This window comes from Pteropus vampyrus, unplaced genomic scaffold (genome assembly GCF_000151845.1).
Source record: "Pteropus vampyrus isolate Shadow unplaced genomic scaffold, Pvam_2.0 Scaffold3, whole genome shotgun sequence".
Classification (NCBI taxonomy): Eukaryota; Metazoa; Chordata; class Mammalia; order Chiroptera; family Pteropodidae; genus Pteropus; species Pteropus vampyrus.
The window spans coordinates 3,379,694-3,398,174 of NW_011888784.1; the positions used below are offsets into that span (position 1 = coordinate 3,379,694).

Here is an 18,481-nt window from a genome sequence, read left to right on the forward strand (position 1 = left end):
AGACTAATTTGTTTTAGACACTAAAGGATGGGGGATTTTCCCTCCCAGTTTTTGTTTATCCTAAAAAACAATATTTTATCAGTCTGAAAAATAAAATCTCAGAAGGAGAATGTTTTTCCTCTGACCATTTCCTATTCCAGGGCAGCACCGAGTGTAGGTCAGAGGGACGGGCAGTGGGTCGTTTATGTCAGAAAGTGCTGGGCAGTAAGGGCCTTGCTGGGCAGTGTTCCTAGTGCCATCTCACCGCCCCATCACAGCAGAGGGGATCTTGAGACCAACATGGGCCAGAGACCAGGTAGACTATAGTTGGCCCAAAGCTGCCTACCCTGGGCCGTGACAGCCCCTGGGGTCCAAGAAGCACAATGTAGTATCTCAGACAAGGTCCAGATGTGCTCTCTCTCCCATCTGCTTTCTGTCTGCAACTTACTTTAAAGCTCATCAAGGAATGACAGTATCTGTGTATGTATCTGTTGCTTTCTGTACTGGTGTGTTCCATACAGGTGACACACACATTCCCTTTTAAGCAAATATGTTTGTTTTCTAAAAAATGTATCATTATTTTCTATTTTTAACTTTTTTATATAGCCGATTTATTGAGGTATAATTGACATGCTATAAACCACTTGCTTTTAAAAGTGTGTGGTTTAATTTGCTTCCTGTTTAAAATTAGTTTGTGCTGGTAGTTGAAAAGCTTCTACCAATATTTAGAATAAACATGTTATTAGGTAGAGAAAATCTTTTAGTAGGTAAAACGATATCATAATCCCCTTTCCAGTACAGGGCAATGAAATGTTGAGACTTTTCTCCAAAGTCCATTTAAAACCTTTAATTTTAAGCAAAAATATTTCTTACTTAAAAGTTGGAAATTTTTTTTCCAGATGGGAAGCATTGGCCATGTAAAAGAATTGATTGAAAAGAAAATGTATTTTTTATTCTTCCAGACAGAGTTTTTAAAGTTTCTAGCTGAGAGATCTCAATCAGACGGTTATTATAGCCTGTCTTATTTTAGTTTCATGTGTCTGTTTTAAGAGAAATACATTTTATGTTCTTATAAACAGAAATGAATAGGCGTGATTTCCGAGGTAACAGCTATGTGTATAGCTGTAATTGACATTTTTCTTAAACTGCCAAATGGTCTTTAGAAAGTGTTTTCATACTTCTTTTAATCCCTTTTAAAATAGATTTGTCTCAGGCTTTTAAAATCTCTATATAAACTTGAATAGCAGAGAATACCAAAGCCAGTACCTATGGACATTTGAATAAGTGACAGACAGAGTTAGGGAAGTGCTTGGTTTGTTCGAGGTATTATTTGAGTGTTTTCAAGATTGAAGGGAAGGAAATTTTTAAAAAGGCCCAGGTGGATGTTGTTTCTTTATGGCTGCCCTAAGATGAATTATAATAGTTCCATTACTCGGTAGTCAGCTTATAAACAAACTTTGCAATAGCTTTCTAAAAGCCTAAGTGGAGTTAGTCAATTAAAGAAAAAACAGCTTTCTTTCCCTCACTCAGAAGCGTGTTCTTTTGCATGACTCCTTAGTCAAGCAAGAGCTTGGTAGCTACTTTTCACTGGGGTTTATTTATAGTTGGGATCCTCTTGGGATAAGGAGGTTCCTGTCTGGCCCAGCCCCTCATCCAGGTGGGTGGATAGGGGTGAGTGGTGCAGTAATCAGTGTTTCTTGCCTGGGCTTTTACTATGGCCTACAGCCCAAGGCTGAACGTGGTACTTCTTGGTCTTTCCGTCCTGAGTTTGTAAAACAAATTTTGAATAGAACACGAAGCCTGCTGCTCCTTCCCGTGGTCGAAGTCCCAACAAACTCCTCTCCCTCTCCATCCCAGAGAGCCCACCGGTTCCACACGCCGTCTCAGTAGCAGGGACTTGCCATGGAACATAGCTTTTTAACTAAAATACAAATTCTCCAGCATGAACTTTAGTTGTGTCTATTCCCAAATGATAGCACAATGCTGGCATAAGTTAAAAATCTGCCTTGAGAAGTTTTCATTCTCTGCTCTTGTTATAAATCCTATGTTTTATATATACACATATATATGCATATATGTATATATGTGTGTGTATATACACACATACCTCCATACTTCTCTGACTGAAACAAGATAAAAGGGGCTTAAATTTTAAAATACTCTTATTTGTCCAATCTCATTTCACAGTTCCTCATGTGCTTTTGATACATGCTCTTGACCATAGAACTTAACAGATTTTTCGCAGAAAATGCTACATTAATGATTTCCACAAATTAGATTCCTCAAACATTTGGAAATCTATTTTAGAAAGTGTATAAATTATAATACTTTAATCAGTGTTTTCTGTGTGAACACGACAAACTAAATCACAGTGTCGTCTTTACGATATGAGCCTGTCTTCAGCCTCCTGTTATTTCCCTGTGGAAATATCTTGGTGCCGGTCCGACTGGGCACTTGACCCTTTCTCACAAGTGTCTTGGCTGTCTGGCATCAGTGCACAGAGTCCCCTGTGCCTGGGCTCACCTCTCCCCACTGCCCTTCCTCCGGTCCCTTCTGTTCCCACCACTGCCCATGTTCTCAGTACGTGCAGTGGTGGCTTCCTGACAGTAATGACCAATGGATCTTCAAACAAGGAGCTACTAGATAAGGTTTGTATTTTGAGAAAACTCTGGCTGTTGGGTAGAATGTGTTTGGATATGGGCGTGCCTGAAGGTAGGCACTCAAGTTTTAGGTGACTGTGTTGGTCCAGGAGAGCTCTTAGGTAGACCCGAACCAGGGCAGCAGCGTTCTGGTTGATTAAGAGAGGACTGCTGGAACTTAACTGTGGACAGAACTTGGTGATTGATTGGGATAAGAAGTAGGGTGATGGCAGGTTCTCTAACTTAAATCGGGGAAGACAGCAGGTAAGTGAGGTTTGGGCCACGTCAAATTTAGAGTTTCCAGTGGAACACCCAGAGGGAGGAAGACGCTGAGCAGGTAGTTGGAACTATGCATCATCATGGTGGGGAAGAAGATTAAGACTGGAGAGGCAGGCTTGGAGGTGGGAGTTGAAGCCATAGGCATGAAGGAGACCATCCAGGGAATGAGTGTTAGGAGAGGTATATGGCAAGGAGGCAGTTCTGGGAAAGAGCAGCGTGAAGGAGTGAAGGATGATGGGCCAGTGAAAGGGGCTGGAAAAGAAAAGTGAGGAGAGTAGGGAGAGAGCTGGAGGGAGGTGGAGCCGCCGAGTCGCGGGGAAGAAAGAGGTCTGCAGAGAGAGGAGGGACGGGTGGGTCAGTGGGACGGAGGCCTCTGCAAAGATGAGAGATTTAAAGGAATCGTCTGATTCAATTCCCTCACTTTTACAGATGAGAAAAAGGAAATCTCCTAAGGTTAAAAGGTTTGCCATGGGTCATGCAGCTCATTAAGTGGCAGAGTCGCATTTAAAAGTCACGTCTCCTGACCCTTGCTCTGTGCCCTGGCTGCCGTTTCACCTTACCGCCTGGAGATCTGCTAGGTCGTGAGCTCTTCCGGCCTCTCGACTCCTCGGGGCACCTGTTACAGTGCTTCACGTGCGGGGGACTTCCGCCTGTTCGGGGGCTGCAGGCAGAGTGATCTTTTCCAAAAGGATTGCTGGTCATCGGTGCTCACCATGGTATATCGTTTCTTGGGCTCTGGAGCCAGGCTGTCTGGGTTCAAATCCTGGCTTTGCCACTTAACTGTGATCTTGGGCCCTAAGCTTCAGTTTCTCCACCTGTGAAATAGATGTACTGGTACTTATACCATGTGGTTATTGGGAGAACTGGGTGAGTTTGTATATGCCTGGTATATTCTCAGTGCTCAATAAATGTTAGCTCCTGGCTTTTTGTTTTTCATTTTTTCTTTTTTGTTGTTTAAACCCTTCACATTGCTCTTAGAATAAAGACTAAAATCCTCAACCAAGGCCCTACGTGAGCTGGTCCCTCCTGCTCTGCCCCGCACCCACTGTGTCTACTGTAGCTGCCCTGGTGCTCTATTAGTTCCCTGAACGTGCGATTATTCTACCAAATAACATGCTTTTCTTCGCCTCATCTTACCCACCAGCTTAAACTTCCCTTCCTAAGAGAATCCTTTTCTGATTGTCCCTTCCCTGGACCCCTGATTCAGTCATTCTTTTATCGGTATGTCTTTCTGTTTATTTTCTTTAAGACACTCATCTTGTCATTATGCTTTTAGTTGTGTAGTTGAGGGGTTAACTGATTAGAGTTCACTTCCATGCTAGACCATGAACCCCATCATGTGTAAGAGGCTACGCTTGTTTTTGTTCATTTTTGTGTCCCCAGCCTCTGGGACAGTATTTGTCACATATTTGGCCATCAGTATTGGTGAGAGAATGAATGAACCAGTCCATTTAGTCTTGACAGTCATTGAACTAATACTTTCTCTTCTTTGAAAGCTCGTGGAATCTAGTACCTAATGTAAGTATCATTTTTATGATGACCTGCACATTTTAGCCACAAATTTAAAAAAAAAAAAATCATATCTGTGTCTTGTTTATTCCTCAGCCTTTATTCCTCAGACAGCCTAATTACCTTTCCCTCTGAGGAGATAATATTTATGACTTTAAAACGCCATGCACGAAGAGACGAGGAGGAAGAGGATCCACTTCAAAGATGCTGAGAATAGGAACAAAATGGTCACCCGTTGGCAGCCGAAACAGGGAGACGGCCTTAACGATCTCATTGGGGCGACCCTCCAAGCCTGACGACAAGGCCCTGTGGCAGGGATTCAGGGAGCGCTTTACTCAGGAATGGGGTAGCTTTTACTAGCGGTGACATGTAGTATTGTCAGCTTATTCCAGCCCCATAGTACCAGCAGCGAGGATGGGTGTGAGCCACTTCACAGAGATAGTCAGTGTGGCCTTAAGATCATTAGTTGGTGTTTTTTTGACTGAACTTAAAACCCAACCCGGACCATGGAGTAAAAGAACCGCAGCCTTTATGTGCATGCAGGTGCCGGCAGTGAGAGGTGAAAGGTGCTTCTGATGGCTGGCGTGTCCGCGGAAGTGAGGCGTGCAAGGGAAGAGTGGGACTTTCCAGCATGCTTGCACACGTGTGCGCACGCGCACACAGAGTTGTTCAGCTTTTTTTGTAACCCATGTGGGTAGCTAATGTGCTGTAGAAAACAAAATACCGACTCGTGGTGTATACTTACTTTTGACTTTAAAATTGGACTCCGAAAAAAATGTAAACTGATACTACCTATGAGTGAAGCAGGAGGAATTAATTTGTATATATATGCCCTAATAAAAGTAATAAGACTAGATCATTGAGGTGCCCTTCTGTATGCTTACATCAACAGCATCCTTTAGTACTCTCCTCAGCCCTCGTCCTCCAGTGAGGGGGAGGCTAGGAGGCTGTAGGCTCAGCAAGCATAGGGCTCAGGGCCCAGCACAGACCTCAGCTGGTACCAGGGTGGCACAGGCTGAGCAGGGGGAGACAGACGTGAATGGCTGGAGAGATCTGGAAGCAGGTTGTGGAGGCTGCAGGGCTGGACCTTGAGAGGTGGGCTTCTTGACATGAGCAGACAGAAGGGGGTGTGGTGTTTCAGGTAAGAATACCACAGCGAGTAAAGGTGTGGAGGCAGGAACCATGGGCATGGTGGTTTATGGGATAGCAGAGTGACCCGCATGCTTGCTTTACAAAGTAGTATCCGAGAGGAGGGAGTGGGATCGGGTTATCAAGCTCTCCAAGGCAGACCAGGGCACTCAGGCATGGTGGTAGGAAATGGGGAGACACTGCCTTTAACAGGGGTCGAAGAAAGGTGCAGGGAGCGGTTAGAAGGAGCAGACCTGGAGTCCTTGGCACTAGCATCTGAGCCTCTTTGCTGTTGAGATCGGAAGTGCCTCCGGGTCAGTGAATGGACCCTTTGTTCCCTCCTCACTGACAGCGTGCGCCAGAGGCCTCACACCACTGGTCTCGCCCCAGCATTGACTTCCCCAAGGGATGCTGGCAGGCCTGAGTGTCCTGAGGGCTGGGACTCGCTGTACCTCCAGCACCTGTGCATGGCCTGGCCTTCACCCTCATCACACAAAGCACCGACACAGGTCATCTTGTTCCGTCTCTTAACAATTCCAGGTATATCAGGTGTCTTCTTATGCCCATTATATTGATGAAGAAATTAAGGCTCAGGGAAGTTAAATAACCCTAGGACCCAGTAATAAGAAGTGTGGAAAATGTTAATAAAACATAGTTCTATTACAGTCCAGTCACCTCTCTCACACCACAAGGAAAGGAAGTTTTGTAAGTGAAGATTAAGTAAGATTGTCTGAGAAAGTTACTTTTTCCTTCCTTCCTTTGAATTGAGATATAATTCTTACACCAAAAATTTACCCTTTTAAAGTATACAGTTCAGTGGGTTTTAGTATATTCACTAAGTTGTACAACTATCACCACTCTTAATTCAGGAATATTTTCATTACTCCAAAAAGAAATGGAGGACCCATTAGCAGTCACTCCACTTTTCCCTCCCCCAGCCCCTGGCAACCACTAAACTACCCTCCGTGCCCAGGATATTTTACGTGAGTGAAATCACACACTATGACTTTTCGCGTCTGGCTCCTTTCTCTTGGCTCCTTCTTTCTCTTGGCGTGTTTCCAGGGTTCATTCACATTGTAACATGTATCAGGATGTTGCTCCTTTATACTGAATAATATCCCATTGTATGGACATACCACAATCCGTTTATCGCTGTGCAAGTTTTGACATGTTTCCAGTTCTCTTGGGTATATATCGGAAAGCTACTTTGAAAGAGTTTAAGCAATATAAAGTCCAAGAGATCTTGTTTTCAATTTTCTTCCTGTGTTTGTTTCTAGTTCCCACTAGTGGCTGACTTGTTTCATGATGACAAGGACTCTGTTCCTGCCTCCACCACTTCTGGAAAGGGCTCGTCCTCAAAGATCAACATTCGCTCTGCCAGACCCCAGCTGAAAGTCGCCAACAAAGAGCACAAGAAAACCGTGGGCCACCAGGTCAGCGCTGGGGCCTGTGGCAGAAGGCTGTGGGCCATGGCACATGTGCAGGGCTGGCCTCTGTAGATAAGGGATGGCTGCAGAGTCCGAAGGAAGCCAAGGTGGCCTTGACATCTACAGTCCTGGCCACCCAGCTTTCTTTCTGTGCTGTTTGAAGAAGGAAAGTATGAAACCCTCTCTAGAGGGAACTGGCGGGAGAGAGAAAGGGAGTGACTCGAGCCCGAGACAGTGCATTTAATCCCTAACAAAGAAACGCAGGAACCATGCTGCAGCTCCACAGGTGCCTACTGGGAGGGGCAAGAGGGTCTAGAAGTCTGCAGTTTGGGAAGAAGAATTAAAAAAGCCTGGGGACCAGAAAACTGACTACTTCTCCTGCTGTGGGGTCTTTGTGGAATGTCATGTCCAGTGTTTCACAAGAGAAGAGATGAGAGGGCCTGCCCAGCCCCAGGCAACTACTAGGCTCTCTGTTTTGGTGGATTTGCCTACGATGGGCCTTTCATGTAAATGCGGTCACTTCCAGGTGCCCGGGCACCGGATGCGCAGCCTCCAGGGCCTCGGGTTTAGGAGCAGCAGGCCTCCAGGCACAGTGGTCATCTCTCGTAGTACATACTTGCCTTGCATCACCTTTGCTCCAACACTTAGACACGTTAGGGGGTGGTCTCTCCTCACTTGGTGTGAGGACTCCTAAGGCCAGAATACAGGAAGGACTTGATTTTTGGTCATCCAGCAAGGCAGGCGTGTCAAAGCTGGAATCGGACCCTGGGTCTCTGCATGGCTGCCCATCCTTCTGGATTAACAACAATAATCAAAAACAGTACCAGTAACAACTGTTACCACCAGTCTGTGGGCGTTTCTTTGTGAAACGTCCACAAACTGTTAAAGATAAACGAGTAAAACCAGGCACGACTTTTGTTTCCCCAGTTCCGCACCTCCCTGCACCTGCTCATGGAGACCTTGAATGCCACCACGCCTCACTACGTCCGATGTATCAAGCCCAACGACGAGAAGCTCCCCTTCCAGTAAGTGTGTGCAGGCGTCGGCCTGGCTCTTCATGGCCGGAGTCAGGGCAGAGAAGCATCTTCATGCCTCCTTAGGAGTTCAGGGGGTAGAGAGAAGGGGCAGGCACAGCCTCACAGGGGCCCGCAGTCTTCAGCAGGATGAATAGTTGGTCTTATCCTCCCCGAATGGTTTATGTGCCAAATACAAGCCCACAGACATTTACCAAGGCCACCTGTCTGCTGCCCAGGAGGATTCACGAGGCTGAGAAGATACAGTTCCCCCATCCCATGTTGCTTGCAGTGGTGCTGAGGATAGCGCACACTCGAATCCAGTAGAGAACCACATAAAATTGTGCTGCTAATGCAGACGTGAGCGCGTCTCGCAGAACGTGGTCAATACAGACAGGGGAGGATCGCTGCAGTGGTCAGGGAAGGCTTCCTGCTGTAAGGAAACTTGACCTCAAATGATGTGCTGAGTGGTCGGTCCTGTTCCTCACATCCCCTCTACTGCCCAGCTTCCAGAGTCCCCCACACTTGCTCACTTCCCCTCACCCCTCAGCCCACTCTGATCCAAATTCTACCTCTACCCTTACCCTGAAAACTTTCTTCCAATTCTATACATACTTACATGATTTCACCCAAATCTACATAGCAGTGATGCTTAAATATTTTTGTCTGTCTCTGGTTTCTGCCAAATTCCAGACCATTATTTTTGTAGGCCAGCTGCAACTTCACTGGCCACCTCCCATTCTACCCGTCTGAAACCAGACTCCTCACCTCCTCACCCCAAAATAGTTCCTCTGGATTTGGTCTGTGTTGGAGTAAATGGCATAACCATTTCCTGACAGCTCATCCACCCACCAAACTAGAAACCTGAGGGTCACGCTGGAATTGTGCTGTTCAGCAGAACTTTGGGTGACGATGGAACTGTCGTATAATCCGCATGGTCCAGCGCGATGACTGCTAGTCGCGCGTGGCTACTGAGTGCTTGGAATTGTGGCTAGTCTGATCGAGAAACTAAGTTCTTAATTTCATTTCAGTTACATTCAAACACCCATAGGTGGCTAGCGGCTCCCACACTGGATTCTTCGTTCTTCCTTCCTCCCCAGTGTCCAGTCATTGTCAGTCCCATGGAGTCTCCTTGAAAATGTCTCACAATGGTCTCCCTTTTCTCTTCCTTCTGTAATCACCTTGTTTTAGACTCTTCATTTCTTGCCTGGAATACTGCTACCCTGAACCTTTGGAATAGTCTTTCATCTCTACGGCCTCTTCTTCCCTTACCCCGAACCTCTAGCATGCTATGTCCTCTGGCCAGAAGAGAGATAATTTAAAATTTTTTAAAAGCACGTTCTTTCCATCTTTCTGACGTGCTTTGGGGCCCTTGCATAATTCCTTTCTGTGAAATAATTTATTTTGGCAACTCTGACTCTCAGAATGAATATCTGAAATATCTGAACTGCCTTCTGCCATTCCTGTCATTTGATAAAGCTTGACTTGCGCTCAGATGGGCCTTGTGCCAGAAAAGGTTGGGAAGACAGTGTTGAGTCAGCTCTCTGTGAAGCGTGCTGATTGTTCACTCTTTTCCCTCCCTTCAAATTTCCGAGACACGCTTAGGACTCCCGATCCCCCGCCCCCCAGTGTGGCATCTGTTTACCAGCTGACTCCAGAAGAAAAGAGGCTGTTAGAAGAGCAGCATGTGTGAAAGATGTAGATTATGTGTGAAGGGCAGGAGCAGGAGAGGAAAGAGATCATTGGGTCCGAGCTCGGGCCCCCACCAGTTGTGACCTTGGACAGTTCAGTCATCGGAACTTGGAGCCCGCCGTGTGCTTTTCTCTTGCTAGGCCTCCACTCCCCAAAAGAAGACTCTGGGGACTTTGAAAGGGACTTTTTGGTCCTAATATCTCATTTTTCTAAGACCTTCCTCTGCCTTCAGGACCAAATCTTCCTCCCAGTAAAGAAAGAGGGGAGAATACTGAGCCAGCTCAGAAAACCTGGATTCTAGTCCAGGCTCTGCCACCAAGTGTTGGGCTAATCACAGGCTAGTCCTTTACTGCTTCATTTCTTCATCTGTTAATTGTGGTTAACAAAAATAATTATCTCGATGAAAGAATTCAAGGAGATAATGGGGATTATTTGTGAGAAGTGTAAACATTTATATGTTATCCTGGAAGGAAGGCGTCATGTCCCTCCTGTGGTGGGTGAAAGCCGGGCTTCCCAGCCTTGGCACTGTCGATGTGTTGGGCCAGGTAATTCTTTGTCGTGGGGCTGTTCCCTGCCTTGTAGGAAACTTAGTATCCCTGGCCTCTGCGCATTTGATGACAGTAGCATCCCCACCGTTGTGACAGCTAACAATGTTTTAAGACATTGCCAACTGTTCTTTGGAGGACAAAGTTGCCGCAGCAGAGAACCACTGTCCTGCGCTGTAGCATCTCTTGTATACAAGTCTTTTCCCCTCTGCTTCTTCCTTTATTTAAAAAACATCCATTGTCTATGGCCACGCTACCCTGCACGAGCCTGATCCCGTCTGATCTCAGAAGCTAAGCAGGGTCGGGCCTGGTTAGTACTTGGATGAGAGACCACCTAAGAAGACCAGGTGCTATAGGCATAAAAAATAAAAAAGAAGGGATTGTAAGCTGACAAGGTCCTTGAGTCTGTGAGGTCAACCAAGGGTTGCCTTGCCTAAAAAAAAAACAAAAACAAAAAAACATCTATTATACCTGCTCCTCACTAGGCATTGGGTTAGGACAGATGGAATGACAATGAGTAAGCTGTGTCCCTCATCCTTAAGGAGTTGCCAGTCACAAATGACTGATGACGACATAGCAGTGACTGTCAGTGGGTCCGTAAAAGTGCTGCAGGAGCAGAGAAGTGAAAGGATGAATAAGTGTCCGGGAAGGAGGTGGCCCAGAGTGCGTGTGGTCATCTGGGATGGCTGGTCAGAAGAACTGGCCAGGTTTCCTGAAGGCCAGTCCACTGGTCTCGGACGCGGGCAGTCGTGAGCACGTCAGGTCCTGACGTGTGACTGCGTTGTGCCGCAGAGCCTAATGGAGTGAGAGGGGGAGCTTGCAGCCTGTGGACAGATCAGTCAGGTGGTGCATGACTGCTAGGTGGAGCCCAGTTCTAACACCATGGGAGTCTCACTCTGTATCCAGCAAGCTTCCAGCTCTGCTGGACCTGCGCGTTTTATTGAGAGGGGAACGTAGAACTGTGCAGTGTGACCCTGGAGGTCTTTGGTAACTTTTCAGTCCAGACTCAGGTGTTGCTTGAGCACATTGTGATCCTCCAAAATTTAATAGGTGGAAGGGCTGGTTTTCAGTCCCAGTTACCAGGTAACAAGTGCAGGGAGGCAGAATGCAAGATGCAGTTGACAGTGAGTTTACTTTACTGTTGGGGAGATAAGATTAAAATACAGAAGGCTGGCTGTCTTTACATGTCCCCTGGGATGCCTCTACAGGGAAAGATGATGACAGCATCTCCTTCGTATACTGTCCTTTCATTTTTTTCTAATAGCATTCTTCTCTTTCGTAGTGTTTGATCATTACAGCAAACCCGTGAATTATAGATGGGCAGATATTCTCAGCTCCTGTTGAATCAATGAGTTACAGAAAGAGTGTGTTGCCTAAATGACACCAGCCGCTGTTAGTGGCATTGCTCAGGCCAGACCAGTTCTCTCCATTCTCTCACCGCTGGGGAAGAGCACATATGAGGGAGGAAATGATGATGTCGAGGTTATCAAGAAGCAGGGGAAAATGTGATAGCTGAGTTCAAACACTATTTGCCCAGTGCCTTCCACGGGACCAGCCTGGTGTGTGGGGGCTGCAAGAGAAGACTGCCACGCCTCCCCCAAAGAACTTACACCACACCGAGTGAGTGTGGGGGGCTCACACTCCACAAGCTTCTTCCCAGCCATTAGACAGGGCCTACCTAGTACAGAGCTAGGATGTGGTCACAGACATGCAGGGGTATGAGGATGGGGAGATGGGGGTGCTAGGGAAGAGTAATGGTCCTCTTAAGGTGGGAAGGGCTTCTCAGGGAGAATCAGCTCATTTTTCCACCAAGGGAGCAGTGGGAGGTCCTGGAGGAAGTAGAGAGACCCATAGTCCACAAAGGACCAGAGGTCGTAAGTGCTTAACAGGCACGCTGCCCGTCCCCACCATGTGCAGTGGATTGAATTTGACCCTGTAGCTGTGCCAAACGGAGGAAGTCAGTGGCCCGGCTGGAGAAAACGGCTGCTGCTGGCAAGTGCAGCGCGTGCCTCGAGGGAGAGGCCCACAGTCCCCAGAAAACCTCTCCCGAAGCACAAGCGCAGCCACTCCACATTCCTAACTCGGGGCCCAACTGACCACTCTAGAGGTGAGAGGAGCAGAACCTGCCAATAGCAGAGCCTGCCTCCCAAGGCTTCCTTGGATCACTGGATGTCACAAGCAGCCCTTAATGTCCCACGGAGCATAAGTCTTATGAGACCAATCACTGCCACCTCTTTGAATCCCAGAACTGAGTTGCATTCTGGGGATGCCTGAGAAAAATTAAAAGGGATGGCAAAGTGAAAGGCTCGGCACGCAGCAAAGTTTCAGCAAGTGTGTTTCCTTTTGTCCCATAAGACCTTTCCACTAAGGAGCTTTTATCTGTTCTTAAAAACACGAAACTAACTCTGTAGTGATCCTCGCTCAGGACTACAGAATTCAGTGCTCAATTGTGCCTTACACACTCGAGGTGCCATGGGTGACTGGGGGCAGGAGTAATCAGGAAGACCTCATAGAAGAGCTGGGTGTCCAAAGCAGGTAAGCAAAGGGACGCATGAGGAAGTCAAAGTGAGTACAGGCCTGGCATCGAACGTGGGTGTCTCCTGGGATGCTGAACTCCAAGACTCGCATGGAACACAGAGTGTACCTGGAATTAAGCTCAGCTCATGGTCTTCAGCCACTTGGAAAATGCCCACTGCTTCTCCACTGCCAAGTGCCCGCTGACCCAGGCCATCGCAGGGCCCCATCTGCCTTGATGGACTTCTGGGTCCCTGGCCCAAGTTCAACTCAGCATGAGAGAGCAATGAGCAGTAGGGGCTGAGCAGGCCATACAGAGACAGAAGGATGAGAGGAAGTCTCTGATGGAGAGACGTGAATCCAGGGTAGCAGAACCCAGGCCGGGTCTTTCCTGCAGAGTTCCAGAATCCTGAGTGGGCCCAGTGCTGGAGAAGAACACCTGGGGTTGTCAGGGGTCTAGGGGTAAAGAAGCCTGCACCTGCATTTACCCAGCAGGGCAAGCCCATGTGTTTCCTTTTGTCTTATAAAACCTGTCCACTAAGGAGCTTTTTTCTGTACTACAAAGATGAAACTGACTCCTCTGAGGTAACTGTCTTGTTTGGGACTGTGCAGAGAAGTCAGCACTCACTCGTGCCTTACACTCTTGAAGTGCCCTGAGTCCCCTGGGGCTGAGGTAATCGGGAAGGTTTTCTGGACTGCCCCACCAAGGTGTGTGCTGGAGCCCGTACGGTCTGCGGTGTCCAGGACGAAGCCTGCCCATGGCTGCAGCCGAGCTGCAGAGCAGCCAGGACACAGCGAGCATTCCTTCCTCATTACTTCCCAGGGCGGAGCAGTAGTTTTAGCAAATTATAAACCGTGATTAATTCTAGTTCAGCTTAATTCTTTCTCCCTGAAGACTCCCCGATTAACCCAGTCAACCCCGGCATCTTCTCTCTGGTTTCTTTCAGAAGTTTAACCACGTTTGTCACATACTGCCTCGTAGTACACAGCTTCTCGTAGTACACCTCCCTCCTCCGCAAATGTGGGTACGCTGAGAGAGCCTACCCATGTCTGACTTCTCATCCTACTGCATCCTCATCAGTATATGTGCTTGAGTGACTCCTGGGTTTTCAGTGCTGGGCTGAGTTAGCATTGTAGGGCATGTGAGTTGTTGAAGATGTGTCTCCTCTCTCTAAAGACAGGAAGATGAAGTTCTTCATCTATGCGATTCTTAGCAACCATCCTGGTAATAGCTAATAATATGCATGCTCTTATGTTGTGCCAGGTGCTGTTTTAACTGCTTTTATGGGCTATTTACATTTCATCTTCACACTAACCCTCTACAAGGGTTGCTGTCACCATCCCCACTTTATAGATGAGGAAACTGAGGCTCAAGGAAGTTACGTTACTTGCCCCAAATTACACAGCAGCTGGTAAGTGGCTGTGTCACCATTCAAGCCCAGGTCTGCCTAGCCTAAAACCCTTTAACTCCTGAGCCACATAATGTTGCCAAGTGTGGTGCCAAGTGTGTAGGTGTTGGCCATTGAATTAAGACAAGTGCCCAGGTAGATGGAAATAATATAAAGGAAGGCTCTGGAGAGGAGGCAAAAATGAATCTTGCAGGATGGGCAGAATTCAAATAGGCAAAGAAGAAGGGTATCCCGGGTGAGGATAAGGATGTGCACATTGCTGAGAGGCTGAAATGGCTCATACCTGCCCATCAGCATCTCTTTCCCTCTGCGTTTCCCCTGACCTTGTACTCAGTGGTACATGATGATCTCTGTAACTCGGTGCAGGAAAAGGTGGTCTTTCCTCCTCTCCTGTTCCAGCTCTTTGCCAGGCGGCCATTCATTGCTTGTCTCATTGTTTTGTAGCTTTGACCCAAAGAGAGCAGTGCAGCAGCTCAGAGCGTGCGGGGTGCTGGAGACGATCCGGATCAGCGCGGCGGGCTACCCGTCCAGGTACGTGCCCACCAGCCACGCCCTCCAGGTGCAGCCCAGGGAACGCTCCTGTGTGCTGTCAGCCGGAAGGAGATCCTCAAAAATGTTCCCAAACGCTGAGGGCCCAAGTGGGATGCTGACGGAACTGAGAATTTCAATTTGGCCTGAAAAGGATTGGAATCAATGGTGACATCCCCTGGGGGGCAGCTTTTCAGATTTCACGTTGGCGTCGGTCTGGGTGCTGAGCTAGCCAAAGGTGCAAAGGGCATTTCTCCTCTACTCACCTCCCACCTTATCCCTTTTACCTTTTTTTCCCCCCATTTTTTTTTTATTGTGGTTAAGTACACATAATATTTATCATTGTAGCCATTTTTAAGTGTCCTTTTCAGTGGCATTAAGTACATTCATATTGTAACCATCACCTCCATCCTTCATCTTGCAAAACTGAAACTCTGTATCCATTTAACAATAACTCCCCATTCTTCCTTTCCCCTAACCCCTGACAACCACCATTACACTTTCTGTCCCTGAGATTCTGATGACTACTTCAAATGAGTGAAGTCCTACAGTGTTTGCCTTCTTGTGACTGGCTTATATCACTTAACATAATGTCTTCAAGGTTCATCCATGTTGTAGCATGTGTCAGGATGTCCTTTTTAAAGCTGAATAATAGTCCATTGTATATATAGACCACATTTTGTTTATCCATTTAACTATCAGCGGACCCCTTTACCTTTCAAAATACAGTCAAATCTATGGTAGAAAATACAATTTGAGTTTAAAAAAAAAAAAGCTATTTTGATCCAACTTGAATTTGTGGATAAACCATTGAGCCACCCAGCATCTTTTGAAGGTATGCCAAGACTGTGGATGCCCTCTGGAAATAGGAGTTGGGGGTGGATGGTGACCAGCTCGCTCTCATGAAATTATACGGTGTACCAGTGTCACGTAGGCCAAACATCTTCTGCCATGAATTGGAGCTGAGCAGAGCACTGTCACCACACAGAGCCTGTGGTGTTTCCCTCTCTGTCCTAAGAAGTCCATTTGTGTCAGGAGGTGGGCGGAGCCATAACCTGGGAGGAGGAGACACGGTCCAGGCCGCCCCTCCTCCCTGCCATCTCTACCTGGAGCTTCCCCACTGCACTTAATGAGCCGTTTCATATGTGGTGGTTAATTACCTAGGAGGAACTTGACCGTCAACTGTCCCCAGATGTTAGGCCTGGGATGATAGAATTGGGGGTTTGCATTTGACCTGGAAAGTACAAGAACTGCCACTAACCTGCCACGTCCAGGCAGCTTTTCGGAACCCAGCAGCTTGAAGCCTTGTTCAGAACCATTTACTCTACAGGGCCAAAGGCTGTCGCTTTCTTTTTCAACCGCTTCCCTCCCGCCGCTTGGAAAAATGGCTGGGGCTCCATCTCATTTTTCAACCTTAGGGCGTGAACACAAATAGCTGCCAACTGCACGCTGAACAAAGTGAGCCTCGCTCGTCCTTCTAAGATGAAGGCTCTGCATTCCTTTCCTCTGTCTGCCCTGCAGTGACCGGCACCAGCCTTTGGATTGAAGGAATGGGGTTCGGGCCACTGGCGCAGTAGTTCAGTTTCGCATTCAAAGCAGTGTCATCTGGCCAGATTAGATTACCTTCCAGTGACTGCTCCAAGCACAGAGTTCTGATCAGGCATAGTTTGTTCGACTGAAGGACGAGACAAGGACCTTGGGGAGCTGCCACGCCACTAGGTTTCAAACCACGCCACGTGCGGCCAGGCTCCACTCTGCTCCAGGCTCTTCTGTTGGCTGGGGTCCCAAAAAGCCTTCTTGAGACCACCGTCCTTAGTCCAGTGTTTCTCAAAACTGCTTCATAACCCATTAGTGGGTCAGGAAATCAGTTTAATGGGTTGTAATCAACATCTTGGGTTTTTTTTCTTAAATGAAATAACTTGGGGTAGAAAATATAAGATGCAATTTCTAGTAGAATGGGCACTGTGGCATGGCTTTACATCACTTTTATATGTAGATATGGGCACGTCATGATTTAAATGGACTTTCACAAATGAAAACCAGAGAAGGAAGTGAGCTGCTCAAGGTCACCAGCTGAGGGGTGGTTGAGTTGGGACTAGAGCTATCCTCCCTCTGCCCCGCGAGGTGGTGGTTGCCAAGCACTTTACTGCCCATACCCGTGGGGCATTGCCGTCCAAGCAGAGGCATATCAGCAGAGGAAGAGGTAGTGCAGAATCCTACGGCCTACCTTCTGGGGCTGGGCCCAGACCTGACGCCTGGTATAAAACGGCTCCAAGCTCTCTCCAACTTATAAGTAAATCCAGACTGTGGAACTGTGGCCTGGGCTGGAGCTAATGAAGCCTGGTGATCCAACCCTTTGGCTTGTGCGACAGGCCTGGATTCCAGTGTTGGGTTCCATACTACTTAGCTGGGTGACCTCAGGCAAGTACACTCATCTCTCTGAGACTAGGTTCTCTTATTAAGTGGAATGATCATACTTACTTCATAGGTGGTTGTGATGAATGAGATGATGCATTTAAAGTTCCCAGCACAATGCTGGGCATTTAAGCATTTAATAAAATGTTTATTACTCATTCAGATATGAGCAAGAAGCTACATCCCTGTGGGCATAATTGTGTGGGTAGAACATGTCTATACCAGAACATTCTAGCTTTGTTTTTATGAAATCCTGATTTGTCTTAAACTGTTAAGGGTCCTTGTGCAAGAAACTTAGAGACCACAGGTCCTTCCAGCCACACCTGTGCCGCACAGTGTAGAGGCTTGGAGGTAAACAGAGAAATCCAGCTCCTCTTCATATGTAATGTATGCTTGGTGCTAATGATGGGCTTGTCAAGTGGGAGACGAGAACATTGGGACTGTATCAAGCCAGGGGAGAAGAAACAAGGGAAGCATGTGACAAGTGATATTCTAAGGCAGGCGGAAACTTGGGGACCCATGTCAGTATATAAAGAGCCACCTGTTTCATCAAGAACTTTCTAATAGAATGAATTATTTAATAGTAGGACAAGGGACTTACAGCAGGTAAATCTCTCTTCTTGGAGAACGTCAGGGAAAGGCTAGAAATCCATGGGTCTGACATGGTTAACGATAAAACCACACTTCAGGCAGAGGCCCCTGCACAGCTCTGCCACCTCTGATCAAGCTTGCTCCCAGTCTCGCTGTGAAATCAGAGTAACAGTGCGTGTCACCCACACTCCTAGTGGTTTTTCTGTTGCAGTACAAAATGATCTGTTTTAGAGGGTGGAAGAGGAAGCGGGAGAGAGGGTTTTAGTTCTGTGGTCTCACATGAGCTTTATGTAGAACGAGAAGATTTTCTTGCCTTCTTGGTACCTGCCTGTCCTGCTCTATGTCTCATCTTTTATCAAGCATCTAGCCTTATAACAGCAGCTCTGAGGGAATTAAGGTGGTAAGTTATGGCTCCCTCCAGCCAGGAGCTTACAGTCTAGAAGTGAAACAAGCCTAAAGCAATTAGAAAGCAACATATAATCTGATGCAAGTTTGGGAGGAGCCCATTGCTTCACAGAGGAGGTGCGATTTGAGCTGGGCCTTGAAGGCTGAGGAAGATTCAGATGGGAGGGAATATGGTAGAAGGATCCTGCCAGCCAGGGAGCTACATGACATCTGGTAACGGAAGGAGTGACGACTTATTTTTCCTGTCCAGTGATTCAGGAAGAGACTTTCTCTCCTGGCTCAGACTCCAGTCCTGCTGTCCAGTCGTCTCTTTGTAGCGTGCTGGGAGGCCAGGTGTGTTTTTCACCTCATCAGACCACCTCTTCCCTGGCAGCTCGGAGGATGCATTCTCTCCATGTGTTTAGACCC

The 18,481-nt window shown here is 47.3% G+C and overlaps 1 protein-coding gene and 1 pseudogene across 1 annotated transcript in view; both read left to right on the forward strand.

Moving 5' to 3' along the window:
- MYO5B (myosin VB) overlaps positions 1-18,481 on the forward strand; it is a 256,918-nt gene that overhangs the window by 148,184 nt on the left and 90,253 nt on the right. Inside the window, exons 17-19 of the mRNA XM_023532044.1 lie at positions 6,812-6,967; positions 7,889-7,986; positions 14,579-14,665. Of these exons, the coding sequence (XP_023387812.1) occupies positions 6,812-6,967; positions 7,889-7,986; positions 14,579-14,665 (341 nt within the window). The remainder of the gene's footprint in view (positions 1-6,811; positions 6,968-7,888; positions 7,987-14,578; positions 14,666-18,481) is intronic.
- LOC111741814 lies at positions 10,452-10,570 on the forward strand (annotated as a pseudogene).